The sequence below is a fragment of the Mytilus galloprovincialis genome, chromosome 1, assembly GCF_965363235.1.
Source record: "Mytilus galloprovincialis chromosome 1, xbMytGall1.hap1.1, whole genome shotgun sequence".
Classification (NCBI taxonomy): Eukaryota; Metazoa; Mollusca; class Bivalvia; order Mytilida; family Mytilidae; genus Mytilus; species Mytilus galloprovincialis.
The window spans coordinates 127,610,777-127,635,701 of record NC_134838.1 but is presented as its reverse complement, the minus strand read 5'-3'; the positions used below and the strand labels follow the sequence as shown (position 1 = coordinate 127,635,701).

At 30.9% G+C, this 24,925-nt stretch overlaps 1 protein-coding gene across 1 annotated transcript in view; it reads left to right on the top strand.

Moving 5' to 3' along the window:
• The first annotated feature begins 2,392 nt into the window (after positions 1–2,392).
• The window catches only part of LOC143058483 (protein patched homolog 1-like), a 35,843-nt gene continuing 13,310 nt past the window's right edge, over positions 2,393–24,925 (top strand). The window contains exons 1-15 of the mRNA XM_076231969.1: positions 2,393–2,939; positions 3,364–3,556; positions 12,607–12,793; positions 13,063–13,132; positions 13,624–13,724; positions 17,037–17,154; positions 17,766–17,858; positions 19,103–19,224; positions 20,169–20,316; positions 20,666–20,800; positions 21,763–22,020; positions 22,942–23,067; positions 23,445–23,563; positions 23,841–24,079; positions 24,610–24,767. Coding sequence (XP_076088084.1) covers positions 2,838–2,939; positions 3,364–3,556; positions 12,607–12,793; positions 13,063–13,132; positions 13,624–13,724; positions 17,037–17,154; positions 17,766–17,858; positions 19,103–19,224; positions 20,169–20,316; positions 20,666–20,800; positions 21,763–22,020; positions 22,942–23,067; positions 23,445–23,563; positions 23,841–24,079; positions 24,610–24,767 — 2,169 coding nt within the window. The 5' untranslated portion in view covers positions 2,393–2,837. The remainder of the gene's footprint in view (positions 2,940–3,363; positions 3,557–12,606; positions 12,794–13,062; positions 13,133–13,623; positions 13,725–17,036; positions 17,155–17,765; positions 17,859–19,102; positions 19,225–20,168; positions 20,317–20,665; positions 20,801–21,762; positions 22,021–22,941; positions 23,068–23,444; positions 23,564–23,840; positions 24,080–24,609; positions 24,768–24,925) is intronic.

The window sequence follows — 24,925 nt, the reverse complement described above, 5'->3', positions numbered from 1 at the left end:
ATTGCAGATAATTCGATATCACCAATAAGTTGTTATATCAATGGAAGTTAACCGGGTTCAATACGGCTTTGGTACATGTTTATCGTCGAAAATCGTACGTTTTTCAACTTGTGGTAATGGATTGCTGTCTTGTCTCATTTCTATTTATTTGTCTTTACTCTATGCAATTACAGCACGATCTACTTGGATAACCTACATAGACCATTACCATCGACGATTCCTTTTAAGTTGCCTTCTGGTTTGTTGAATGCATGACACTTTTCTTTACCGCAAACTGCTATGGTGTACAATTTTTTGCTAATGAAACCCTACAACATAATCATTTCAGAGACTGATCTATTTGTTGCTATACACTTTTTCTAGACTTTGAAACTTATTTTGTTTCTGTAAAGTTAACAAAATATGGTACCCGTTGTGTGTAATCAATTCTTTTACTGTTTTCATCCCAGCTCTCTGAAACTGCAACAAGAGATTCCTAACATACTGAATATGTGCACCTGCAATGTGCATTCATTTGAGCTTTTTATCCAGCCTTCGGAAATTGGATACGACTTGAATCTTTCAAAGTTTTAGAAAAAACACTAAGGACAATGGTAACAATGTTTGATTAAATCAACTTCATGGAAAGTGGTCATCTTTCACTACAGAAAAATCTTTGTCGGTTTGGACGGTTCAAAACCGGCTTTAGGTATGGTGATTTTTCGTGGTCTGTGGAAAGTATGTATCCAATTTGTGAAATCAAATCCTACAACAATCAACCTATATATTCTTAAATGTGCACCTGCTATTATATTACTCTAATATATTGTTTGAGTAATGTTGTATCTCGTTTTTACACATTGGGAACTTTGACTTTTTCTGTAAAAATTACAGAAGACGGTTCAAGTTTAGTGTAATAAACTCCTATATAAAGGCAACAGTAGTATACCGCTAGTGTCCAATTCAAATTTCTGAAACTTCACAGGGAGATTATTTATATTTTGCAGGGTTCATCTGATATTATAGAATTGTTTGAGTAAATTATCTCATTTGACCAGCTTTTTTCAGCAATATTAATAAAAGAGGGTATATTTTTTGTGTAATCACCCGCTGCTACAGTTTTCAGCCCAGTTCTCTGAAACATCTCCGGACGTTCATATGTGTTGGAAGTTGTACACCTGCAATAATGGAATTGTTTGAGTATTATTTTACTCATCATCCAGACTTTTTTAGAAAAAATTATGAAAAAGGAATAAGTTTTGTGTGTTATCAACTATAGTTTTCAATCCAAATCCTTGCATCTTTACAGGAAGATGGCACATATGTTGAAGGTGTGCACCTGATTTTACGGAATCGTCCGAGTGATTTTTCTCATTATTCCAGTCATTTTTTCAGGAAAAAATAAGTCACAAAAATATAGCAACCTTGTCATTTTACTTTTGTTCTTTTTACATTTTATGTAATATTGTTTTCATATATTTAAAAGAACAACTTAAGAATCATTCCTGGCAAAATGGCAAACCGGCAAATTTTTTTTAATCTTTGATTCATTTTAAAACTTAAGAGAAATTGAATTTTCGGAAGCCTCGATACAATTTACTTATCTTTTTTCCTCATTAGACTGAGATTTTGGGTTGTTGTCTCTCTTACGTTCATGTTGCATCTCCCTAAATCATATAACATTTTACATGCTTAAAACTTGTACCTTGATTTCAGTAGTGTTGAATTATTATTTAGTTATCCACTCTCTTTTACAGAAGCAAAAATCAGTTAGAAAGTGTTGAACATTTCTACCTTGCTTCAGTTGATTTTGGTTATCTTTTTTGTTTTCACTTGTGCTTTACCTTAATTTTCTTACAATTCCCATGTCCATAAAGAGCAAATATTTTAATAGCAAATAAAATAATTCACGTATTTACATTTGGAGATTTTCGTACAAGACCACTTCAGTTTTATACGGTCTTTTATAATCAATCTCTACAAAAACTAAGGGTTTGTTGTTTTCACGAGGTATTTAAAGATACGTCAGCGTGACAGCCCGCCCAGGTTGTACGGCAATACGACGTGTAATTTATTAGCATCTGTCATTTTAATTACATTAGTTTTAATGTAATATAGAAGGTCTCTGAATTAATTCGTAATATTGAACTAGAAGATCAACTGTAACACATTAGACAATTACACAATAGTTGATATGATTTGTAAAATTAAAAATAAAAATTCTGCCTTTTCATAAGAAATCTATTTGCTTTATATATCCGGTGGGCTTGATAATCACGATAATTCAGTAAGCAAAGATTTAGTTCATTAAACTACAAGTTTCTCTTTGTGTGACAAACTCACTGGCTTGTGACATTTGTAGTCGGTCTTACACAGCAATTAAGTACGGGATTCCTTCAGAAAATATGCCGTTTATTTAACGCTGTGGTAGTTCTCGCATCTTGTGTGGTCCGCGCACTGTGGTGAACTGTTGCTTAGCAACTAATGTAAGCTGCTGTTACTTGAGCAATCCTATTTAAATCTGGCCAATCCGATAACAGACAAACACGATATCATCTTGTCAGTCATTACGAGGAGGCGGAGCTTAACGCAAAATCGGGAGTCTTGAAGTTCGCAAAGAATGATATCGGATGTATGGAGCTTACAGTGTTTTGTTTGGATTTTATCTTCTATGAGGACTTCAGAATTATGAAGAAATTTTCTGATATAAAGATGTACTTACATGCATTTCAAACTGTGTGATAATAACATCGATGTTAATTAATAGTGTATAAACCGAACAACATTCCACGTGGGTTCGAATAGCATTCAAATGACATAGTTTATTTTGTGAATTCCCCCTTCAAAAACGGGAAATCATGAGTATTCGAAGGAGGGGCACTAATTCACAAATTGATGAGGATTTGTTAACGAGGACTAGTTTTGTGGATGCCAGGATAGCGTATAAACAAGTCAAAAAGGTATGTGAAGCGAGGCATCTCCATGACCTCATTTCTATCACAACTCTCTGTGAGTTCTTTTTCTGTAATAACATAACATGTTGTGTAGTTCATTAGTGGAGAAAAATTACATTTGTTAGAAGAAATTCCATGTATATTAAAACATTGTGAATTGATGTGTGTTTTAGCCTTAGGGTAATGTCATCTATTACAACATCACATAATAATGAAGTTAGATTTATCCATACTTTTTGGCATATTTTTTTGATGGCAAATAAGTCTAAGTTCCAGAATTTTAACTGTTATCTCATATGCATGAATGGTCCATATTTGTATGCCGAAAAATGCTTATCTTCATCCACTTTCAATATGTTTTTGTTTTCCCAATAGTTATAATTTGACCATCAATAAAGTGTACGTCTACATTTTCTTTTTTTATTTGCAGGGTAAAGCAGATGGGAATAAATGTGCGTTGTGGGTACGATGGCATCTGCAAAATTATATGTTCAGTATTGGTTGTTTCATACAATTACATTGTGGGAAAGTTTTGTTTATGGGATTACTATTGTTGTCGTTGTGTTGCATCGGATTCAAACTGGTCAAATTTGAAACTGATGTTGAAGCTCTTTGGGTAGAAGGTAAGTAATCGTGTTAAATGTGTATTTTCATCTTTATACATTCGTTAGGTATAATGTGAGGCAGTATATTCATTCACAAACAGCGCTTGAATTGATAAAAGCAAGTAAGCCGCCATCTTGTTTTGTGACCTAGAAATTTGATCTTGACTGTGTGTGGTCTCGTCTGTTATATTAGGAACGCTGAAATCATCAGAGATTGTTGACGGTTATAGTCGAACAATCGCACACTCACTGGTCATAAGTTTGATTATTCCCGCTCATTAAAGTCATTAGATTGGTTGTGATAAAATCGATAAACAAAGGACGTGATTACATCTACCTTGCAAATTATCAATATTCTCTAAACTGACTTTTGAGCATTTGTGTAATATCAGATTGGCACTCCTTTTTCAACAAGATTTGGTAACAAAAAAGTCAAATATTAATTACAAAAATAACAATAGTGTATTATCAGTTCATCTTAATCAGATATTTTGGTAACGAGATTACCGTTTTCTTGGGAGGTCTTCTGCATACGGGTTCTTAAGGCAAACCTCTAACCAAAGCAATTTTGCATGGGAAAACTGTACATCTAATTTTTGTATGCTTTAAACTTTATATGCTAACAATTTTTTTTCTTGATTAAGCAATTTTAAAGTAATATCTGGAAATCTAAAGAAAAATCTGAATGATATATTTACGTCACCTTTAGGGTCATACATACTTTACTGAATGAAGTCCGAGATTGTGGTATGCTTTATAGAAAACAACTGGCTGTTTTGGAAAAGTTTTAAATAAATGCAGTTGGAAAGAAACTTTAATGTCATTCAGTATATTAAATTCTTGGTGGTCTATCACACATGGTTAAGAACATTTTAATAAGAGAATCTAAAAGGCAGTTTTATTTTTGTGTGTTTTATTCAATGCAGTTATAGGACAAACGCCAGATTTTGAGTTTCTTCAGCAAAATAGCCAGAACATTATCCAATTAACAGATTATTGATAAATAATTTATTCAAACACTTGTTTAATTGTCGTCACAGCAGGAAAGCTTCTGATTACCACAATATTTTAGATGACTGACCAGAAATTACCACATGTGTACTATGTACTGTCAAAGTACTGTTCCACATAAATAGATTGTTATCAGAATCAGCTAGTGGCAAATATTATGACTTTTGAATTTTATCTATAAAAGACCCCCCTTTTTATGATACAAATTTTGGCAATGCAAACATTTGAAAACAGAGTATTTGTATTCAGTATTTTATTTTTTATATTTAAGCATAAAACTAAATCTACAATATAAATATGAATAAGAAATTACTGATTTTGAAAAATATTTTTTTGTAAACTGGAATGAAACTTGAGAAGTTATCGAATTAAATGTTCTTGTACCACAGGCACACTTTGAAAATGTTTTCTCTTTTAAGCTTAGTAACGGTGTCAAAAATCCAACACAAGTTTTGACATTTTTAATAGTTCCAGTTTTAAAATTCGCTATTTGTCAAGCCTGCAAATAAAGTGGCCAAATCTAGAAATAACAAAAAAAGTTGAGAGGGGTCATATTGTTTTTAACTCCTGGTCCGTAAGTCCTGCTCCCTTCCATCTTTATGTCCGTCTGTCCCTTTATGGGTATATAGCTTTTCCACATAATTTTTATAAATTTGAATGCTAGAAAGTTTTCACTTTACTGGCTGTATGTGCATGAAGATGTTCAAGTGGTCAGGGTTTTGATTTTTGTCGAGTCTGTGGCTTTTGTCGCAGAACGTGATATACGGAGTGATTCTGGTGGCAGCGTAAGTTAACTTCTTAAAAGCTTTACATAATCGAGAGGTCAACTATATTTGTTGTTAGGAATGATTGTGAGGTGTATCATTTTTGTTTTCCAGACACAATAGTATCTTTTAAAAAAATCCAACATTGACTTTGTTATAATACAGTTACTTCACAAGTGAAGTGCGGTGATATCATTTTGTCTAGTTTTTATTTGAACTGTTCTGTACTTTGCTAATGATTAGAACTATTTTTGTTAATAAATATTAAAATAGATCATACAGTCTAGGGTTTAAGTTAACAAATATCAATAACCTTTCTCAAACCTTAATTTTGAATTATTTTCTAAATAAGGTAATGATATCTATAAAAAAATGTTTTCCAATAATTTTGATTCAAGAATTTATTAGGGTCATATTCAAATGTAGGTACTCCTAACGGTGTCTTGTTGCATCCCCTTTTCAAAATCCTTTATTAATTTAGTAATTAATTCCTGTAAAAATCCTTTCAAATATATTTATACAAAGAACTCTTTTAAAAATATTTATACTATATACACATATGTTGTATTCCTGGAACAGATTTCACGCTATAAGTTTCTATACAATAGTGTTCTACAAATTCTGAAATATACACCAATATACTGTTTCTGATTTGATCTATTTGTCTCTATGGTCAGTGGTCTGATAGTAGTCTCAGATTCTAATCTCTACCAGCAGGGAGTCTGATAAGAGGTTGTAATATGTTGAATGGGTTAATTAACATCAATAAATTGTGCAATTTGATATCTCCTAAATTTTAGGATGAAATTTGGCGTTTGTCCTATAACTGAATGGGAAAGAAGGACTGTCGTTACCTTTTCAGTCTAAAACTGGTTTTGTTGTAAAACATTTAACAGCATGCAAAGAAAGATTTTTTGCTGATAGTAATATTTTACAACTGTTTTATGTTGAACACATCTTTCTAGTTAATAATAAAATCATAAAGCCAAAAGCATATAATAATTATATAGTAGTATACTTTGTAAACAACATATCCAGTGCATTATTTAGTGTTATACACAAAGTCTGTTCTTGCAATCTTTTTGATTAAAGTTTTGATGGCTTGGGCATGTGTGAGATATAAATTCTGCTTCAGTTGGAATACAAATATTTTTATGTTGTCATCTACAAATGAATTTTACACCAGAAATCAGAAATAACTTCAGAATTTCTTACATAATGTATCATCTACAATAAAATTTCTGAATTGAAGCATATATTTTATTACGTTGGCTCATAGAGGAGTAGGTAAGAATTGTATGGTTTGAATGTTACATTTTATCAGAGGTATATTAATTATTTTAATTTTCTCCAGGTTTCATTTATTCAATTAACATTTTTTTATTTTGCTTGTAATTTTGGCGGATTAATTTAGCATGAATCCTTATTAGGTTTATATTGAAGTGTTTGTGTACTTCATTGTAGCTTTTTGTTATATGTATATGTAAATCTCATGTTGAAAAGACATGAACTATTTGCTTCTAGACATTAATCCACCAACAATCAATCAGTTAAAATGGAGATCAACCAGAAATTGGGGACATCTTTGAGCCAAACATTTTAAATGTATGAATAAAAGAGTTTCTGTTGTGGTTTTGCATTTCCAGATTATTTTTTCCATCTCCCCTGTCAAGATCAGATTAAAAAGTGAAAGCAGGTTTTAAGATGATCTGAAGTGATATGAATAGTGAATGTTGTTTGACCTGGATTCCACTGATAATTTGATGTAATTTGTGTACTAGTATTACACTTGATGGAGGTTTTTATGGCTGAATGAATCAAATACTTTGTATTCTACCTAGGTCATTGATAGTGTGACCAACTTTTGATAATGAATACCAATTTTCTTTCCAAGGGATGAAATCTTAACTTTAAATGAAAGAGGAGATATTATGTGTGTCGTGTTGAATAGGCTTATAGACTCGTGGAGGGAAAAGATTTCCCGTAATTACACATAATAAAGGTGTCTTAAATACACAGTTTATTTTATATAAATTTTATTTAAGTAAAAATTGTCCCTGTTTACATAAAAATTGTCCCTGTTTACAGAAGATTCATCTTGATTGGCAAAAAGGGTAGGTTTTTTTTTATCAGTACAATTTTTTATCCCATTGAGGAATTTTTGTAACTCATTTTTTCATTTTATGATTTATCTATAATTTTTTTTTATTAAATGTTCACAAATGTTTTATATCTTCAATTATCAGGAATTACACCCCCTCCCCCTTTCAAAAATTCCTATATCCCCCCTGTAATCCTGCTTTTAGATGATTCTGTCCGTTATACATCTACACATGATCCTGATTTGCTTTTGTAGATAATTATTTGGGCTACTTCTAATGATAAACACAAACTTTAAGGTTAATATTACTTTCTGAGAAATTTTTTATCATTAGTTTAAAGTGATTGCCAACTATGTGGTTTCTACTGATTATTCTGTTAAGAAATGACAGAAAAACATTTCAATTCTGGTATATACATTCTTTTCATTAAGACAGATATACACTGAGTTCACAAAAAATGTACTATGAAAATATCTGATGGATTTGTTATAATCATTAGGAGGTAACTCTCCTTACACACTACTAGATAACTATTATGTGTATGACCTTCTACCATTAAAATTTTACAACATGTCCACAGATCATTCAAATTCTGGACAATGTTAATAATTAATAAAATTGTAAAGAATTTGCTTTATTTCTAAATTTCTTTTAATCTGCATATCCCGTTGCTTGAGTTATAATGGGATAATTTTGATAAGTAGTAAAAGTGCTGTGCAATTTTCATTAAATTCTGTTGGAATTTAGTAGAGTTTATGCATAACACACAGAATAATGTTTACAATACTAGGTAAATCAGAAATAGGTTAATCTGTCAAAAATATGGTATATTAAAGGGAGATAATTTTGATGTTTTGAAAGAACCTATTTTTTTCTCTTTTTTTGTTTTAGCTTTGTTTTAGCATTTAATCACTTCTTATGAATATTAGGAGATTTTTCATTAAATGGAGTGTTCCTATAAAGCATAGTATAACAAGTTTCACAATTTTAGATTGAAAGCAAGGTGAAATTTGAACATAAATGGCCTTAGGTAGTAAATGTGTACCTTTTAGTGTTCTGTTCATAAACAAACACAAAAAACACAACTCCCAAAGAAAGAAAAGAAAGCCACAAGGTTGTTTATGGTGAACTGTCCACATTATTTGGTCCTTAGATTTCTCTTCCATGACATGTGTCGTTGACTTAGAGGTTCTACATCTATTTTAGCCATTAAGTTTCCACATAGATAAGTTTGTTGTAGGTTTTAATTTTTTATAGATGATAATTTCATAGGACATTATCCTCAGTCTAAGTAATGTACTGACAAACAATTATTTGGAAGATTTTGTAAAAAAAAAATGTTCATCCCTTTGTGTACATTTTCATATTTCAATACATTCGGTTAGGAAATGAGGTCATCTTAAATTCCGATGATTCTTGGTCTTTTTTCAACTTTTCTCATAGTCCTTGAAAATCATTTCAAAAGAAAAGAAAGATGTTTTTTTGGAAACATGGAAATTTTAAATAAAGATATCCGTTTTGTATATTTTGAAGTGTCATGAATTAGTTTAACATGTCTAAATTGCTGGATGTCCATATCTTAAGAATAATTGAATATTCTACATATGATAATAGTCAATCTCAAGCTAATATTTTTGTGGAGGAGAATTGCCTATAATGGACTGTCAAATGCATGTCATTTAGACATTAATTTATATACCCTGGAGGGGGGATACATGATGATCTCGGTCTTCTTATTTTGATACAGATAGGTATGTTACAATGGTTATTTTCTGTTTTCCTCCCTCAATCAAAATAATGATAAATGTAGAATTAATTTTGAATGATGCTTTTGAAATGTAGAATATTTTTATTGTTTTTGTTAACTTTATTATGATGAAGCTTTAATTTTATAACTTGAGAATATTTAAAAAATGTTATATATAATATATGTAACAGCTATAAAAATAAAAATTTTAACCAAAAAGAAAAAGACAAAATAAATCAGTAAAAATTCTTAAACCTGAAGCTCAAATAAATATCTTCTCATTTGATTGAAAATATTGTAAATTTTCCCTGAATCAGTACATGGTGACCAGTGGAGCATGTCAGTACATGGTGACCAGTGGAACATGTATAACTGGTCACATCCTTTGTCCTGTCTTGGTTGTATGACAGATATTTCACATTAGCCATGATGACAATAGATATAAGAAGATGAGGTATGAGAGCCAAATGAAACAACTCTCCATCCATGTCACATTTTATAAAAGTAAACCATTATACTGTAGGTCAAAGTACAGTCTTCAGCTCACACCGAACAGCAAGCTATAAGCCTAAAAAGAGACCCAAAAAATGACTAGAGTAAAACCATCCAAACATTCAAACACCATATATACCCAGTTAATGTTCTCCTGTTTAAAATCTTACCAATTTGTTTTTATTTTACACCAGACCACCCGTATAGGAATGAATATTGTTTAGTTATTTAGATAACAATTAGACATTTACAGTTAACTTGTATATCCCTTGTGTTGGTGTTCCTATGTAATTTCATATCTTACTTTTGTCTTGTTGAGATTTGCAGATAATACTTTTGTGCAATGCATTTAGTAGGAATGGTGGTATGCTAAGGATTATTTTTGCTCTTCAATTTTTGGCCAAAGGCCATGATCTTTTTTAACCATTATACCATTGATTCTGTGCCGACTAGTATCTCAAGTAAGATGGAATATAATTAATGGGTAATAAATGTTATTTATTGCTATTAGAATGAAATCAGGTATAATTACACAAAACATGTAAAAAGTTTACAAATGTGGTGGATTTTGATTCATCCCTATCAAGTCTTGTCGTGAAATGTCGGATACATAGCATGCATGGATGAAATTCCCCCCTTTTTTTTGGTAAAGAATTTTCATCTTCTCTTTAAGTTTGTGGTAGAAGTAGGTCTTATCATTGTTTAGAAACTTTAAATTTATACTTTTGTAAACGTTGGTTTTTATACCTTGGGAGTATATGCTGGCAAGTTGATTGCTTTAGCTTTTGAGAGACTTGTACGAATGATGTTGTGGTGTAGATATAGGTGAGACTTAGACATTAGTCAGATGATGGCAAAAAGGAAAAAAAGAGTATCATACATGAATCTTGACACTTCAAAATGAAACATGACAACACCAACACTTTGTAAAAACTTTCTAAAATAAGAAATACAAAATGTTTATATAAAGCTCTTTCGCAAGTTTCTTGCTGCATTGAAGACCCATTGGTGGCCTTCGGCTGTTGTCTGCTCTATGGTCGGGTTGTTGTCTCTTTGACATATTCCCCATTTCCATTCTCAATTTTAAGTAAAATTATTATATATATACATATATATAGATCAAAATGAGTTATTTGTTTTAAAACAGAAATTTTGGGAAATTATCAAACCTTTTTGCATCCTGATTTTGTTGATTTTGAGAGTCGGTGTGTGTTTTGACAAAAAGTCACAATAGCAAACCCACAAAATAAGAAGAAAATACACAAATGTTAAGCATTGTATTGGGTACCACCCTGACGGTAGCATGTACACAGAAACATGATGTGAGATCTTACTGCCTGACTAAACAGAATCAATGTGTTGCATGCCAAATCTCCAATTACTGCCAAACATTCCGGCCAACTTCTCCATTCAATAAAGTCTGTCAACTTTCTTTGTCAGAACTTTAAAATTCACATTTGAATAAAATGTATTTTGCATGTGGATTGATCTATCAATTAGTCATAGTAAATGGTTGTACTTTGGTAGAGGTCAATGAATGAAATTTTCCTTGAGAAATGGTATTTTTGAATAATTCTTTAGCTTTCTTGCATGACAATGTCAATTTAAACATTGCTGTTAAAATATTTAATTAAATTTTTTGAAGGTTTTCATACATCACTTGTTCCAAAAAAACATAAAGTTTATTATTTGTATGAAAGTTGAAAGAGGGCAAGTTATACAATAAATAGGTTAAGAGGGTAAAAACAAATAATAATTTAAAATGGTTGCACTAAGAGCCACTGATTAAAAAAATATTTTGCTGACTATTTTTTTTAAGTTAGTTTGACTGGAAAATCAGAGTGATTAAAAAATATAAGAATATTCCCAAAAATTTAAGTGTGAAATTATAAGAAGTTATTTAATGAGCTGAGTGAAGGAGAAGAAAGTTTATAATTGGACTAGATTCAACATACCAAGGTTTACTTCTATTTGTTTTTCTGTTGTAAAACAGGATTTGTGTAAAATGCACTTACTATGTACAAGGTACATACAAAAACATATGACATTTTAGTCTACATCAAACACTGGGCCACACACAGCTAGTTCTGTCATCCAATCATATTAAAGGCAGTCATCCAAAACTTTATCGAGGTCATTGTCATAATATTTCCGCTATTGTTACTCCTTCTTAACTAAATATTGGTTCTGTGCTATAAAGTAAATATTTCAAAATTCAATGACATTTACAATTTTTTAAATAATTTCTCTCTGTGCCTAATATTTGAAATACTAAATACAAATAAAGTGCAAATCTCCTGTAAAATCATAACCAGTTAACAAACAGATTGTAGAAAAACAGGCAAAATTTGATCATTTACTAAAACAACAATTTACATGGTAATCTTATAATTATATATAATAATCATTGTTTTCTCTTTGGAATGCCTGCTAATAAAAAGGAGTTTATGTGAGTATAGAATCAGTATTAAATTGATCTGACTCGCCAGGTAGAGGGGGATATCTCAGAATGTCTTTGTTTCTTTTTACAAGTATTGCTCTCAAAACTTTTGTTTTATAACTGTATTATTTATTCCATACCCTATAATTGAGTCATTTTTTTTGTGTCAGGAAAAGAAATCATTTTGAAACATTGAAAATAAATATGTCATGATTACTTTAGATCCACTGTCAAAACTGCTTCAGTGATCATGAATTTCTTTGAAGTCAGAATGTTTAGGTTTGTCATGTGAGGAGTATTAAGAAATGTCAAGGGAGAGACTTTCCCCTGGTATACTGTAACATGCATGCACTCTAGATTCCACAATTTATTCTTATATTTTTAGTGTGCATGTGGATTATAAGTAAATTTTGAAATCAATAATATGTTACAAGGGTCTGTCATTATATATATCAGTGCTGATATGATATTTATATGATATAAAATTTTGACCAAACTATGTTATTTTACAGCTGGTGGCAGATTAGAGGAAGAATTAGCGTATACAAAGGCCACTGTAGGTGTTGGTAGTGGTACCACCAGCGAACTTGTTATTCAAACACCAAAAGAAGGATCGAATATATTAACACAAAAATCTTTATTGCTACATTTAGAAACATTACTCAGAGTTACAGAGATAGAAGTAGACCTGTTTGAAACGTATGTACCATAGACACACAACCTCAAATACATGTATTTATATTGAGAAGAAAATAATTTAATGGAATTCATATGTTTATTTTTGTAAAACATTTCAAGAACAAACAGTCTAATTGGAGGATTGTATAATCTATCCACTGCTGTTAAAATAATGATAGTTTTCATTATAAGGCAGAGACTAGGAATTTCATATAGTGAGTTCAAAAAATAAAAATAGCACCATTTTGTATTATTTTGAATAATAAAAAAAATAAAATGATCTTTTTCAGGACATGGAAATTTAATGATTTATGTTATTTAGCTGAATTCCCTATTTTTGATGACCCATTTATTGATGGAGTAAGTATTATACTTTTTATTTCATGAGTTATCTCCCTTAATTTAGAATTTTCTAGCTTTTTTCACTGTTTTATGTGAAACTGCTGTGATTTTGTAGGGGGTCAAGTTTGTTTTTTTTAAACAACCAAAGGAATAGATGAATACTGACCTATATTAGAAGCTTTCATTTCAGTCCCTCAAACTAGAAAGCACCTGATTTATCAAAACTTGCACGACTATATGTATGGATGGTCAAGTACAAAATTTTCTAATCCTGTAATGAGGTTGTTAATTCTAAAGAAGATAACTACTGTATATTGTTTAAAGCTTTGTGAAGGGTCGATATAGATTTGAGTTTTCTAAGTGATGTGTATTTTGTCTATAACACTAGGGTGTAACTACTTTTACATTTTCCCCAGTCTTTTTAAATGAGAACAAATATATATGCAAAAAGGACTTTTTTCATATTTCATGTCCTGTTTATTTTTTATATTTATTTTTATCTTCTTCAGATCATCCAAAAGATAACACCTTGTGTGATTATAACACCTCTGGATTGTTTCTGGGATGGTGCTAAAGTTCTTGGTCCCCATAATTCAGTCTGGACTACATTGTAAGTATACCTATAAAGTCGGTGTTCACCTGCATCTCAAATTTCAGGCTTGTTACAGAGCTCAAAATAGCCAGATGGATTTTGAGTTTGTTTAACTTCAAGGTTTTATTGTTAGTACAAGTTAATAAAGTTCCCTGTATATTTCCTTTTTTAATCTGCAAAATCTTTTATTGTAATAGACAAATATGACAAAGTAAAAGAAAACTTGTTGACAAATAAATACAACAGTTCTAAGTGTTGAGTAAAATCTCATTTTGAGCAGTTGTTTGAGCTTAGGTATCAGTTGAAATATATTTTGGCACCCCTATTATTGATAAAGAACTACTCTGTCTCTCTCTCTCTCTGAAGGAGCACCTGCACAATTGTTTACAAATGTGAATTGTGAATATTTTGTGAAACAATTCTCTTCTACAGATTGATGATTTTACAAAGCACTTGCTGATGAAAACTGTGTTACATATGCGAGCTTGTTAACCTTATGTAACATTAAGGAAAGCTTGGTTAATTATCCCTCCTGGCATCTGTCGAATGATTAAATCTGACATTGGTACTCCTCTGTCCTGAATTCCTGGCACGATATTTACCATCCTGGGTGGTCATCTGGGGGTACAGGCCTTCCAAAATGTGTGATCAACAATTGAAGGCTTCATAGCATTAATTTAGTAGGTAGAAATAAAATGTTTGTGGAATTTTTAATTGAACTTCAGGTAGGGCAAGTTTCCAAAGAAATGATTAAACTTGCAGTATATGTAGTGTATTATGACAGTAAAGTAGTTTTCCATTATATTCTTGTAAGATTCAGAAAGGTTTACATTCTATAATGTGCAGTTTTTTTACCCATAGAATGTGTCCAGTTGATTATAAGTTTATACTTTCTACAAGAAACACATTTAAAATTAAATAGGTTAAGGTTAGTTAGGTCTTGGATATTAAATTTTGAAAATGAACCTCATAAACAAAAATACATAACAAACTAATGAATTAGACAAATTTCTACACTAGGAGCATCTATATTTTAGTGGTACACAAGTTATTGAATACAAATTGTTCCAAGAAAAGTAATTTTGTTGTATTTAATGGACAAAGATGATGAGGATTCACCATAAAAGTTTTTACATAGAATTGAAATATTCTGATATTAAAATTAGAGAGAGAGAGAGAGAGAAATAGACCATCCTTTCTTCGTAAGATGAAAGAATTTTATAATTTTTTTACAAGTTGCTTGTATATATTGGGCACATTAGCCATGGCGTTGTCAGTTTATTTTAGATTTATGAGTTAGATTGTCCCTTTGGTATCTCTCGTCCCTCTTTTAAGTCAAATTCTTCATTGATGAAACAATATAAGTTATTTAAACTATGATTTTTTTTCAATCTGTTTAAAGAAGATGAATGTGGACAAAGGCAGTTAATTATGAAAGTTAAATTAGATTTTGACAAACAACAACCTGCTTGTGTTTACTTTAGAAGTCAGTTGTAAATTTCCTTCCTCCCTTGATGTTCTTTGATTATATCTCTATAGAACCATTAAAGTTCTGGGGATAGAGATTTAACTGTAGGTAATGAATGAAACATGGTAAACTAGGAAAATTTTGGAAGGAAATATCTTGTATTATGCTGTAGGCATAACTGATAACACAAAGTGGGTGGTCTAATATACACCTGTGATTTTGGTCAGACTTAAAACATTTGTTGTTGTTTTTTGAATGAAGGTGATTTATTGTTGTGCTCAAAATAAAATACCTGATTATGACACATATTTCTTTGACTTTTATCAATAAAGATTTATTTCTTTATGGCAGAATGAATTCATTTTTTACTGTTTTAGTCTTCTTTGAGGTTCTTTTCTAAGCTCTAAACAAGATAGCTGAGATTTTACTTTAGTTAAAATTTGATGTAAAATATTTTTGTTAAAAAAAAATCAGACAAAAGAACCAGATTGCCTTCAATCATATTAGAAATACAAAATTAAGATAGAATATTTCAGTATTATTTAGCCATTAATCTGTTAGAATTTCTGTCTCTTGTAAAATTTGCCTTTCTTACCCTACCAAAGATTCACCCAAGGACTTCATTATTTTTATAATTGCAAACTTTAATATTTACATTGCATTTCACTTAATCTAAATCTTTCCATAAATTTAAATCCATGGGAGGGCTTATATCTGTATTTAAATCATTTTTTTTTTTTATTTCAAACTTGAATAAATAAATTTATATCTTATCTGATTACTAAAATATCCAAAAGGGATTTAACAAAAATATTATTTCAGATGTTATATACTACTATTATGATGTAAACGGAATATTATAGCTCAATCATAATAGGAAATCTATTGTGACATCATCATGTATCAGATTCAAACATTTGGTGATCAGGAAAATTTGAGAGATGCATTTCATCAAAAAAATTCTACTTCCCATTATCAGTAGATTTAATGATCAATGTGCTAAGTTTTTTGGACATAATTTTAATTAAGGAAAAAAAAGTATTGGAAAGATATAGCACTGTCATTTGAATAAATGTGAGAAAATCTCAAATTGAGAAAGGAATATATGAGTCAAAAAGGCAAAAATCAAAAGACATCATTCATTCTTCATCAATATATTTCGCAAAAGAAATTCTGAATGGTAACTGAGTATGTTATCATAACTGTAGAAAATACAGTTTCTTTTTCTGTAAAGATTTGTAATATATATTTAAATTCCCTGAAACAAGAAAATATGATTTAAGTATGGCAGTTAACCACTTAACTCCAAATAATCATTTTTAGGAAAACACTTGTGTTAATTTTGGCTTGCTGCTGAAATTATTCAATTTTCTCATTTTTGCAGTGCTTAAATATTACATGATGTATTCTACCAGAAATCATTTGAGGAAATTTTGTTTATAGCATTTAAATTCCCAGTTTCAAAACTTGCCAAATACACAGCTTACTTGCAGATTATTTTGCAGTTATTTGGGAGAAAACATATGAAGTTGGTTTTATGCACTAATTGTTAATAGATTTCTCTTGATAATTTTTTCAGACCTATTCGAAATCCACCTCTAAAATGGATGATTGTTAATAGATTTCCCTTGATATTTTTTTTCGACCTATTCCACCTCTAAAATGGAAGAGTTTAGACTCTTTATACACTAATTGTTAATAGATTTCTTTTGATAATTTTTTCAGATCTATTCGGAATTCCACCTCTAAAATGGATGATTGTTAATAGATATCCCTTGATATTTTTTTTTCGACCTATTCCACCTCTAAAATGGAAGAGTTTACACTACAAGTTAATACATTTCTCTTGATATTTTTTTCAGACCTATTCCGCCTCTAAAATGGAAGAGTTTAGACCCTCAGAGTCTTATAGAATACATAGAGAACAATTATGCAGAAAGGATTCCAAAGGTGGAATTGATGAAGGAAATAATGAAAGAGGTAACAACAAGTACAAACTTTAATATATATTATGCTAATTAGATATTGACATCCTTATATCTTCGTTCATGCTGTCATTTACCTCTTTAATATGTTTGATCTGAATAAAGAGTCTCAATTCGTGCATTTTATTAATAAATTTTATTATTGATATGTTTTTATACTATGTTACTGTGGGGTAACAAATTACCAACATTTAAAGTCAGTTTGTTACATAATGTGGAAGCTATGACAAATCGCTTGTGAAAACTTATCAATCAACCACACACATAGAATTGCATACTGTAATTTGTGGTCACCTTAATGTCACCTTTTTCATACATATGTACTTCAAAGATTTCATTTAATAGTAGTACAAGCTACATGCATGCCCTAATCAACATTCTGCAAGGTAAAAAAAAATGACAGAATAGATAAGATAAAATTATGAACAAAAAAAGTTTAATCTTCAACAGTTCTTCAGTTAGAGATAATCTGTAGTTCATCTTATTTGCAATATTTTTTTATCAGTAACCCTTTGGGATATTTAAAATACAATCCACCTCAAACACTGGTTATTAGTGGAATAGTTTTGTTTCAGATTTAACAAAAAGGTTTAATATTTATTACAGGCTGGTATTACCACAGGATACCAGGAGAGACCATGTTTAGATCCAACAGAAACCCAGTGCCCAGATTCAGCACCCAACAAACACTCTGGCTTGGTAAATACACTTTTTATTTAGTTAATTGGAAAAAAGGCAAATTATTTCACATCTAGTTCACAGTTATCAGTTAAGATTGATCAAGGTCAGTTATTGTAGAACAACCACTTATACTTAAGAATATATTCATCAAATATTACACTGGAGGAATGTTCTGTGTCCCTTCAAGCACAAATAGGTCTGACAAAATGCATGTATTCAAACATGACATATGTAGATATATACCACCCTCACACTAGATTTACCAAGACATATACTGACATGGAAGAGTTTGTTTATGCAGTGAATTCTCTAAGAGGATTTCCATTCATGTGTATTTGTTAGTATTACTGACTATAAAGTAAGCGATGGTAGTTAATGACCTCTATGACCTTGTGACATATTTAGAATTGAATAGAACAGGTATACCAGACATTTGACTTTGTAATATGATGAACAGGCAGTGCAAAGGAAAACATTTATCAAAAACATATTTTAGACAATTTTGAATTCTGTCTTTAATAAGGACTTGTGCTTTGTAAAGGATCTCCAGTTAATTAGACAAAGTTATCGAGACTACTTTACAATAGGGCTTTAATTTCCACGTTTTTATGGTTAAAGTCTTTGAACATTGAACCGACCCTTGGTTTATAGATGATCATTGTGACTTTTTTATGTACATTCAACACCCACCATGTTTTTTAAAGGGTGAACAATTGTATAAGGTTGGAATGTTTAGAAGTTATTGACTCTGGTATTATGTTACCCTGGGTGTAATTAAGATGGTCAAACCTACCACTATGTTTTATCTCCTAGTTAAATCACGAAACATACACCCAAAAAATTTACTCATCAAAATTACTATACAATGGATATGTGAACAAAGAAAGAACAAATCTTAGATGAAAAGCTCTCATTTTATGAAAGACAAATTCATAATCTTATAAAAAGATTTTTATTTTGGTGTCAATTTTAATAAGCTCAATATCAACTTTTTAAATAGAACTATAATTTTTAATATTTTTCAAATTGCAAGTCACGCTAAGTTTCTTGAATGAACTAAGGTAATTGATAGTGCATTTAGTAAGTTTAATTTTAATGTCATACCATGAAAAATGGAAAAGAAATGGCTTAACATATCACCAAAACAAAATCCTCATGTGGTCTCTTAATGTATTTTTTCTCAAATAAAATTATCCTAGTGGTACAATTTAATGATAAAACTGAAATATGGTATGATTGAAATGTAAAGAATGTTATTTTAGATCCCAGACATTGGAGCTGAATTAACAAATGGATGCAATGGATTTGCTGAAAATTTAATGCAATGGCATGAAGATTTAATAGTTGGAGGGGCAAAGAAAAATAAAACTGGCCATATTGTCAGGTAGGTCAAGATAGATAAATGAGGTCAACAGTTTTATAGATTTTGGCAAAAAAATGTAACTTGTTGTTACAAAAACAGTGAATATCCTTGCCAAAAATTGTAAGTGTTTTAAAAAGAAAACCCATGTAATGAAAATATCTGTTTCATTTTAGTGTGCATTGTTTACATCAACAATCTAGATTGATGGTCTCTTTGCCCTTACACTGAAAATATATGTAAATATTTCACTGTGCAATTTTTTGGTTGAAAAGAAATTTTTTTAAAATAAATTTATATATCGGGTCAGAAAGTTGAAAATGATTTAAGTGATTATGTTTGTCAGTAGGTTGATGGTCTGTAGCGAGTCACATTGTATAGGTGACAGTTTTTATAAAGGATGAGTTTTCTCTATTGGGTAATCAGTACAATCGACTCTTGCCAACTCTCTATACAAATTCATTCTATAGTATACCCTGAATTATTTTGCATTGACCCACTCTCAGTTTATTACTTTTTATCAAAATACTATTCATCAGTATTATGAATTGAAAGAAATCCTACTGGAATAGAAAGTATTACATATATTATATGTGAGTAAAAGATAAAAAAGATGAACACAAAATAAAAGTATTCAGTTTTATAATCCATTTATACATCCGTCATGGATTTATTACTTAAAAAATAAATCTCATACACATGGTAATTCAAAGTAGGTCAAAATATGAGACCAAAGCATGTTGACTTAGTGGTCTTCTGACTGATGATAATTTCTTTGGATGAGAAACTATAAATATTTTAATATGTACTTTATGCTGTGTTGCAGTGCTGAGGCAATGTGCTCTGTTGTCTTAGTCAAATTTCAATATGTACTTTATATGGCCTTTGTCTGTTATCTGCTCTTTGGTTGGGTTGTTGTCTCTTTGACATATCCCCCATTTCCATTGTCAATTTTATTTATGTCACAGAGCTGAAGCAATGCAGTCAGTTGTGCAGTTGATGGCAGAGAAATCTCTGTACGAGTTCTGGCAGGACGACTACAAAGTACACAGCATTGAATGGAGCCAAGATAAAGCCAAGCAGGTCTTGGAAACTTGGCAAAGAAAGTTCATTGAAGTATGTACCACTCCTTGAATCAGCCATGTTTACCACTAAATAATAAAATTATAATTTGAAAAAAATGTATGTTGATATTTTTTTAAAGGATTGATAAAGTTTTGGTCTTCTGTAATAATTTTGAATGAAGACAAAACTATACTTTATGTATTTGTCATTAGGTTTCTCAAATTCCTCCTCTTTCATTACTTCCTTTATGGGAAATGTTGATTTGTATTTGTGTGTATACAATGAGATTTTCAATGAGTTTATATGTTGTAGATGACTTTTAGTACTATAATTTTTCACATATGCTGTTCCACCAAAATTTAAAATAAAACTTAACATTGTATAATTTGTTTTGTTTTAGGTTGTATCTGGAATGACCGGTGCCCAGAACACTTCTGATTCTGTGCATGCCTTTGCTACTACCTCATTACTTGACATGATGACAGAGTTTTCTGGCATAAGTGTTGTCAGAGTGGCATTTGGTTACATACTTATGGTAAGTTTCTGGTATTAGTGTAGTTTGAGTGGCATTTGGTTACATACTTATGGTAAGTTTCTGGTATTAGTGTGGTCAGAGTGGCATTTGGTTACATACTTATGGTAAGTTTCTGGTATTAGTGTAGTTTGAGTGGCATTTGGTTACATACTTATGGTAAGTTTCTGGTATTAGTGTGGTCAGAGTGGCATTTGGTTACATACTTATGGTAAGCTAGTCATATACACAGGAAAATGCATAAATACTAATCAATAAATCATATCAAATAGGAAATGTATTCATAAACAGTATAAGTCAATCATTTCTGATTTTATCAGAGGAACGTGTAAATATTGGTTCCATGAGAGTAATATTTTTCCAGAGTTTCATTCCATTTTATCGACATTACTTTTCATAAGGCCAAAAAAAAATATATGTCTGTTTATGGTTACCCGACCAACCCTATTTTAAGCGCCGACCCTGAGCCATTTAATTTCCGTCGTAAAGTGAAAAATAAACTGAACTTGTGTTAAAAGTAAAGATAGTGTTCCCTGATACATCCTAATGTACATAATCATGAATATGATAGCTGTTTTAAGGAAATTCGCGATTCGTGTGATGAAATAAACATTTTGCTGCCATTTTTTTCCAATCAATAATAAAGGGAAATAATCCAATCATCAAAAATATGAGTAAACTCGGCCCATAGACAACTCGGACCATGGCCAGACAGACCTCACAACTCAAAATCATGGCGCAAAAATTAAAATGGAAAAAAATAATAAAATTGAAATATCGACCTACCTACCCTATTTATTTTGATGATGTAACCTTAAACAGACATATATTTTTTTTTGGCCTAACACATTGAAAGAAAACATGTATTCTGTATGGATGTTAAAATTTCTGTTAGACATGTATGGTGTCTGTTTCCTATAAACATATTAATCATATCCTGACCAGCAACATGTTTTATATTACAGATTATATATGCATGTGTATCATTGTTGAAGTGGAACAATGCTGTACAATCACAGAGTGGTATAGGGATTGCAGGGGTACTGTTGATTGCTTTATCTGTAGCGGCTGGGCTTGGCATCTGCTGTGTTCTAGGGATACCATTCAATGCAGCCACTACACAGATCATACCATTTCTAGCTTTAGGATTAGGAGTGGATGATATGTTCCTCATTGCTCATACATATTCTGAAAACTCAGAAAAGAAAAATATTCCATTAAGTGTAAGTATGAGATATGTGTGATTACTAGTGGTTGAATGGTTGAGTGTTATAAGTGTAAGTATGAGATATGTGTAGCGTGATTACTAGTGGTTGAATGGTTGAGTGTTATAAGTGTAAGTATGAGATATGTGTGATTACTAGTGGTTGAATGGTTGAGTGTTATAAGTGTAAGTATGAGATATGTGTAGCGTGATTACTAGTGGTTGAATGGTTGAGTGTTATAAGTGTAAGTATGAGATATGTGTGATTACTAGTGGTTGAATGGTTGAGTGTTATAAGTGTAAGTATGAGATATGTGTAGCGTGATTACTAGTGGTTGAATGGTTGAGTGTTATAAGTGTAAGTATGAGATATGTGTGATTACTAGTGGTTGAATGGTTGAGTGTTATAAGTGTAAGTATGAGATATGTGTGATTACTAGTGGTTGAATGGTTGAGTGTTATAAGTGTAAGTATGAGATATGTGTGATTACTAGTGGTTGAATGGTTGAGTGTTATAAGTGTAAGTATGAGATATGTGTGATTACTAGTGGTTGAATGGTTGAGTGTTATAAGTGTAAGTATGAGATATGTGTAGCGTGATTACTAGTGGTTGAATGGTTGAGTGTTATAAGTGTAAGTATGAGATATGTGTGATTACTAGTGGTTGAATGGTTGAGTGTTATAAGTGTAAGTATGAGATATGTGTAGCGTGATTACTAGTGGTTGAATGGTTGAGTGTTATAAGTGTAAGTATGAGATATGTGTGATTACTAGTGGTTGAGTGTTAACACCAAGTGTTTATCTTATTGATTCTTTATTGTGGTTCTTTAAAATTCATTTCAAAGGTATCCTTACAATGCATTTTAAGAAATATTATTTTTACTTTGAATTGGTTTGTTTCAGTATGTAGTTTGCTTCATTTAACTATTTCTATTTGTAGGAGCAAACAGGGGAATGTTTAAAAAGAACTGGTGTGACAATTTTATTGACCTCCGTCAACAATATGCTGGCTTTCTTTACAGCAGCTATCATACCGATTCCTGCCTTGAGGGCATTCTCTTTACAGGTAGGTGAAATATATCATTGAATTATAGAATCTTTATCTTTTTATCAAGAAATGTGTGATTGAAAATACTTTCTTAGTTTTAGTGATTAAAACAGATAAAAAAAATTAGACTTCTGATAACAAAGTATTTGAAGTTGATTTGATTTTATTCCATCACTCCTACTCTATTTCAGTGTCTGGATAATTTTTAAACCCACCAAAACATTGGATTTATTAATGAACAATATATAGATACCTAGCCATTTACATGTCTGTATGTTAATCTGCTCTGATGTTCTTTTAACCAACAAAACATAATGAGGATTTCCATCACTTTTATATTATCTTATAAAAAAAAATTAAATTAATATTTTCCTATAATAATATTTGTATTTCAGGCAGCTATTTTGATCCTGTTTAATTTAGCCTCAATAGTTCTAGTCTACCCTGCTATATGTAGTATGGATCTCCAAAGAAAAGATGACAAAAGAATAGACATCTTCTGTTGCTTTCAAAGGTCAGTTTAGTATTTATAATCTGTGTGTACAGGAAAAAAAGCCAGGAGACCAAAAGATTTTCACTGATTTAACCATCCTAAAATCATTCTTAAATTTTAACACCGATTTAAAATGATGTAACAGTATTGCAAATGTAACACAAAGAAGAAAAATATGCTAAAATGTTTAAGTAATTTTGTTGTGGTTCATCAAACAACATCAGTTACATTTCACTTTGATTAATTAATCAAAAACTTAAATGAAATGCAAATTGTTGAATTCAAACTTTTATTTTAGTTTTGCTGACACTAGAAACCTTGTGATGCAGTTACAACCCCAGCATGACTTCCAGTCCCGGGACCAGAGTCCACCACCAAGTTATAGTCCACCCCAGTACAGTCCTAGTCCTCCTCCTAGTTATGCTTCATCAGCACTTCACAACACCGTTACCCAGACTGCTCCTGATGGTGTACATACAGTCACGAGTCTAGCCCCTAATGAAGGGGTCTTTGTACCAAGAGGACAGCTAGCTACAGGTATGTTTAAATTTTGGCCTATTTACTGTCATCCTTGGTCTCCATATTATAAAATATCTGTCTAACTAGTAATCAATATGTACCCTAATGAAGGGGTCTTTGTACCAAGAGGACAACTTTTTACAGGTATGTTTAAATGTTGGCCTTTTTACTGTCGGTCTTCTTATTATAACGTACCAGTCTTACTAGTAATCAATGCATACCTGTAAATGTGAGATCTTTACTTGTGTAGTCTAGTAATGTTTAATAGTACAACTGTCAGCTGGAACTTGTCAGGTTATAAAAGTGCACCTTACAAACAAGATATAATTAACATGACAGAAGAAATGATTCATTTATACCACCATTGTTTTATTAACAATTTATAATTATGGTTATTTTAATATTTCACATAGAAGTACACTATTTCGATTTGCACTTTTAATATAAATAAATGAAATATACATAATTACAATAGTTATTACATGTAAACATGTAGAGGTGTTCTGGTTAATTTCAATCTTAACCATGAATATATAATATAATTATAGATACTACAAGTTCATCATCTAGACAATGTCTTACTCCAGAAGAGGGGATCTCGTGCCATCAAACATTTGCCATGGCTCAGAAGAAATGTCTGACAGCAACCTTTACCTCACTGGCAAAACAACATTATATTCCTTTTTTACAGAAGAAATGGGTCAAGGTAAGTGTTAAAAAGTCAGGCAGTCTAAGTTAGAGTGTAATACTGGCAACTTACAAAAAACTGTATAAATTTATGAATATGGAGAGTGAGAAAATATTCCTTCGTTTCTAATCTATTATAGGAACTTCATGAACCACAAAAAGCAGTACTTTGTGTAT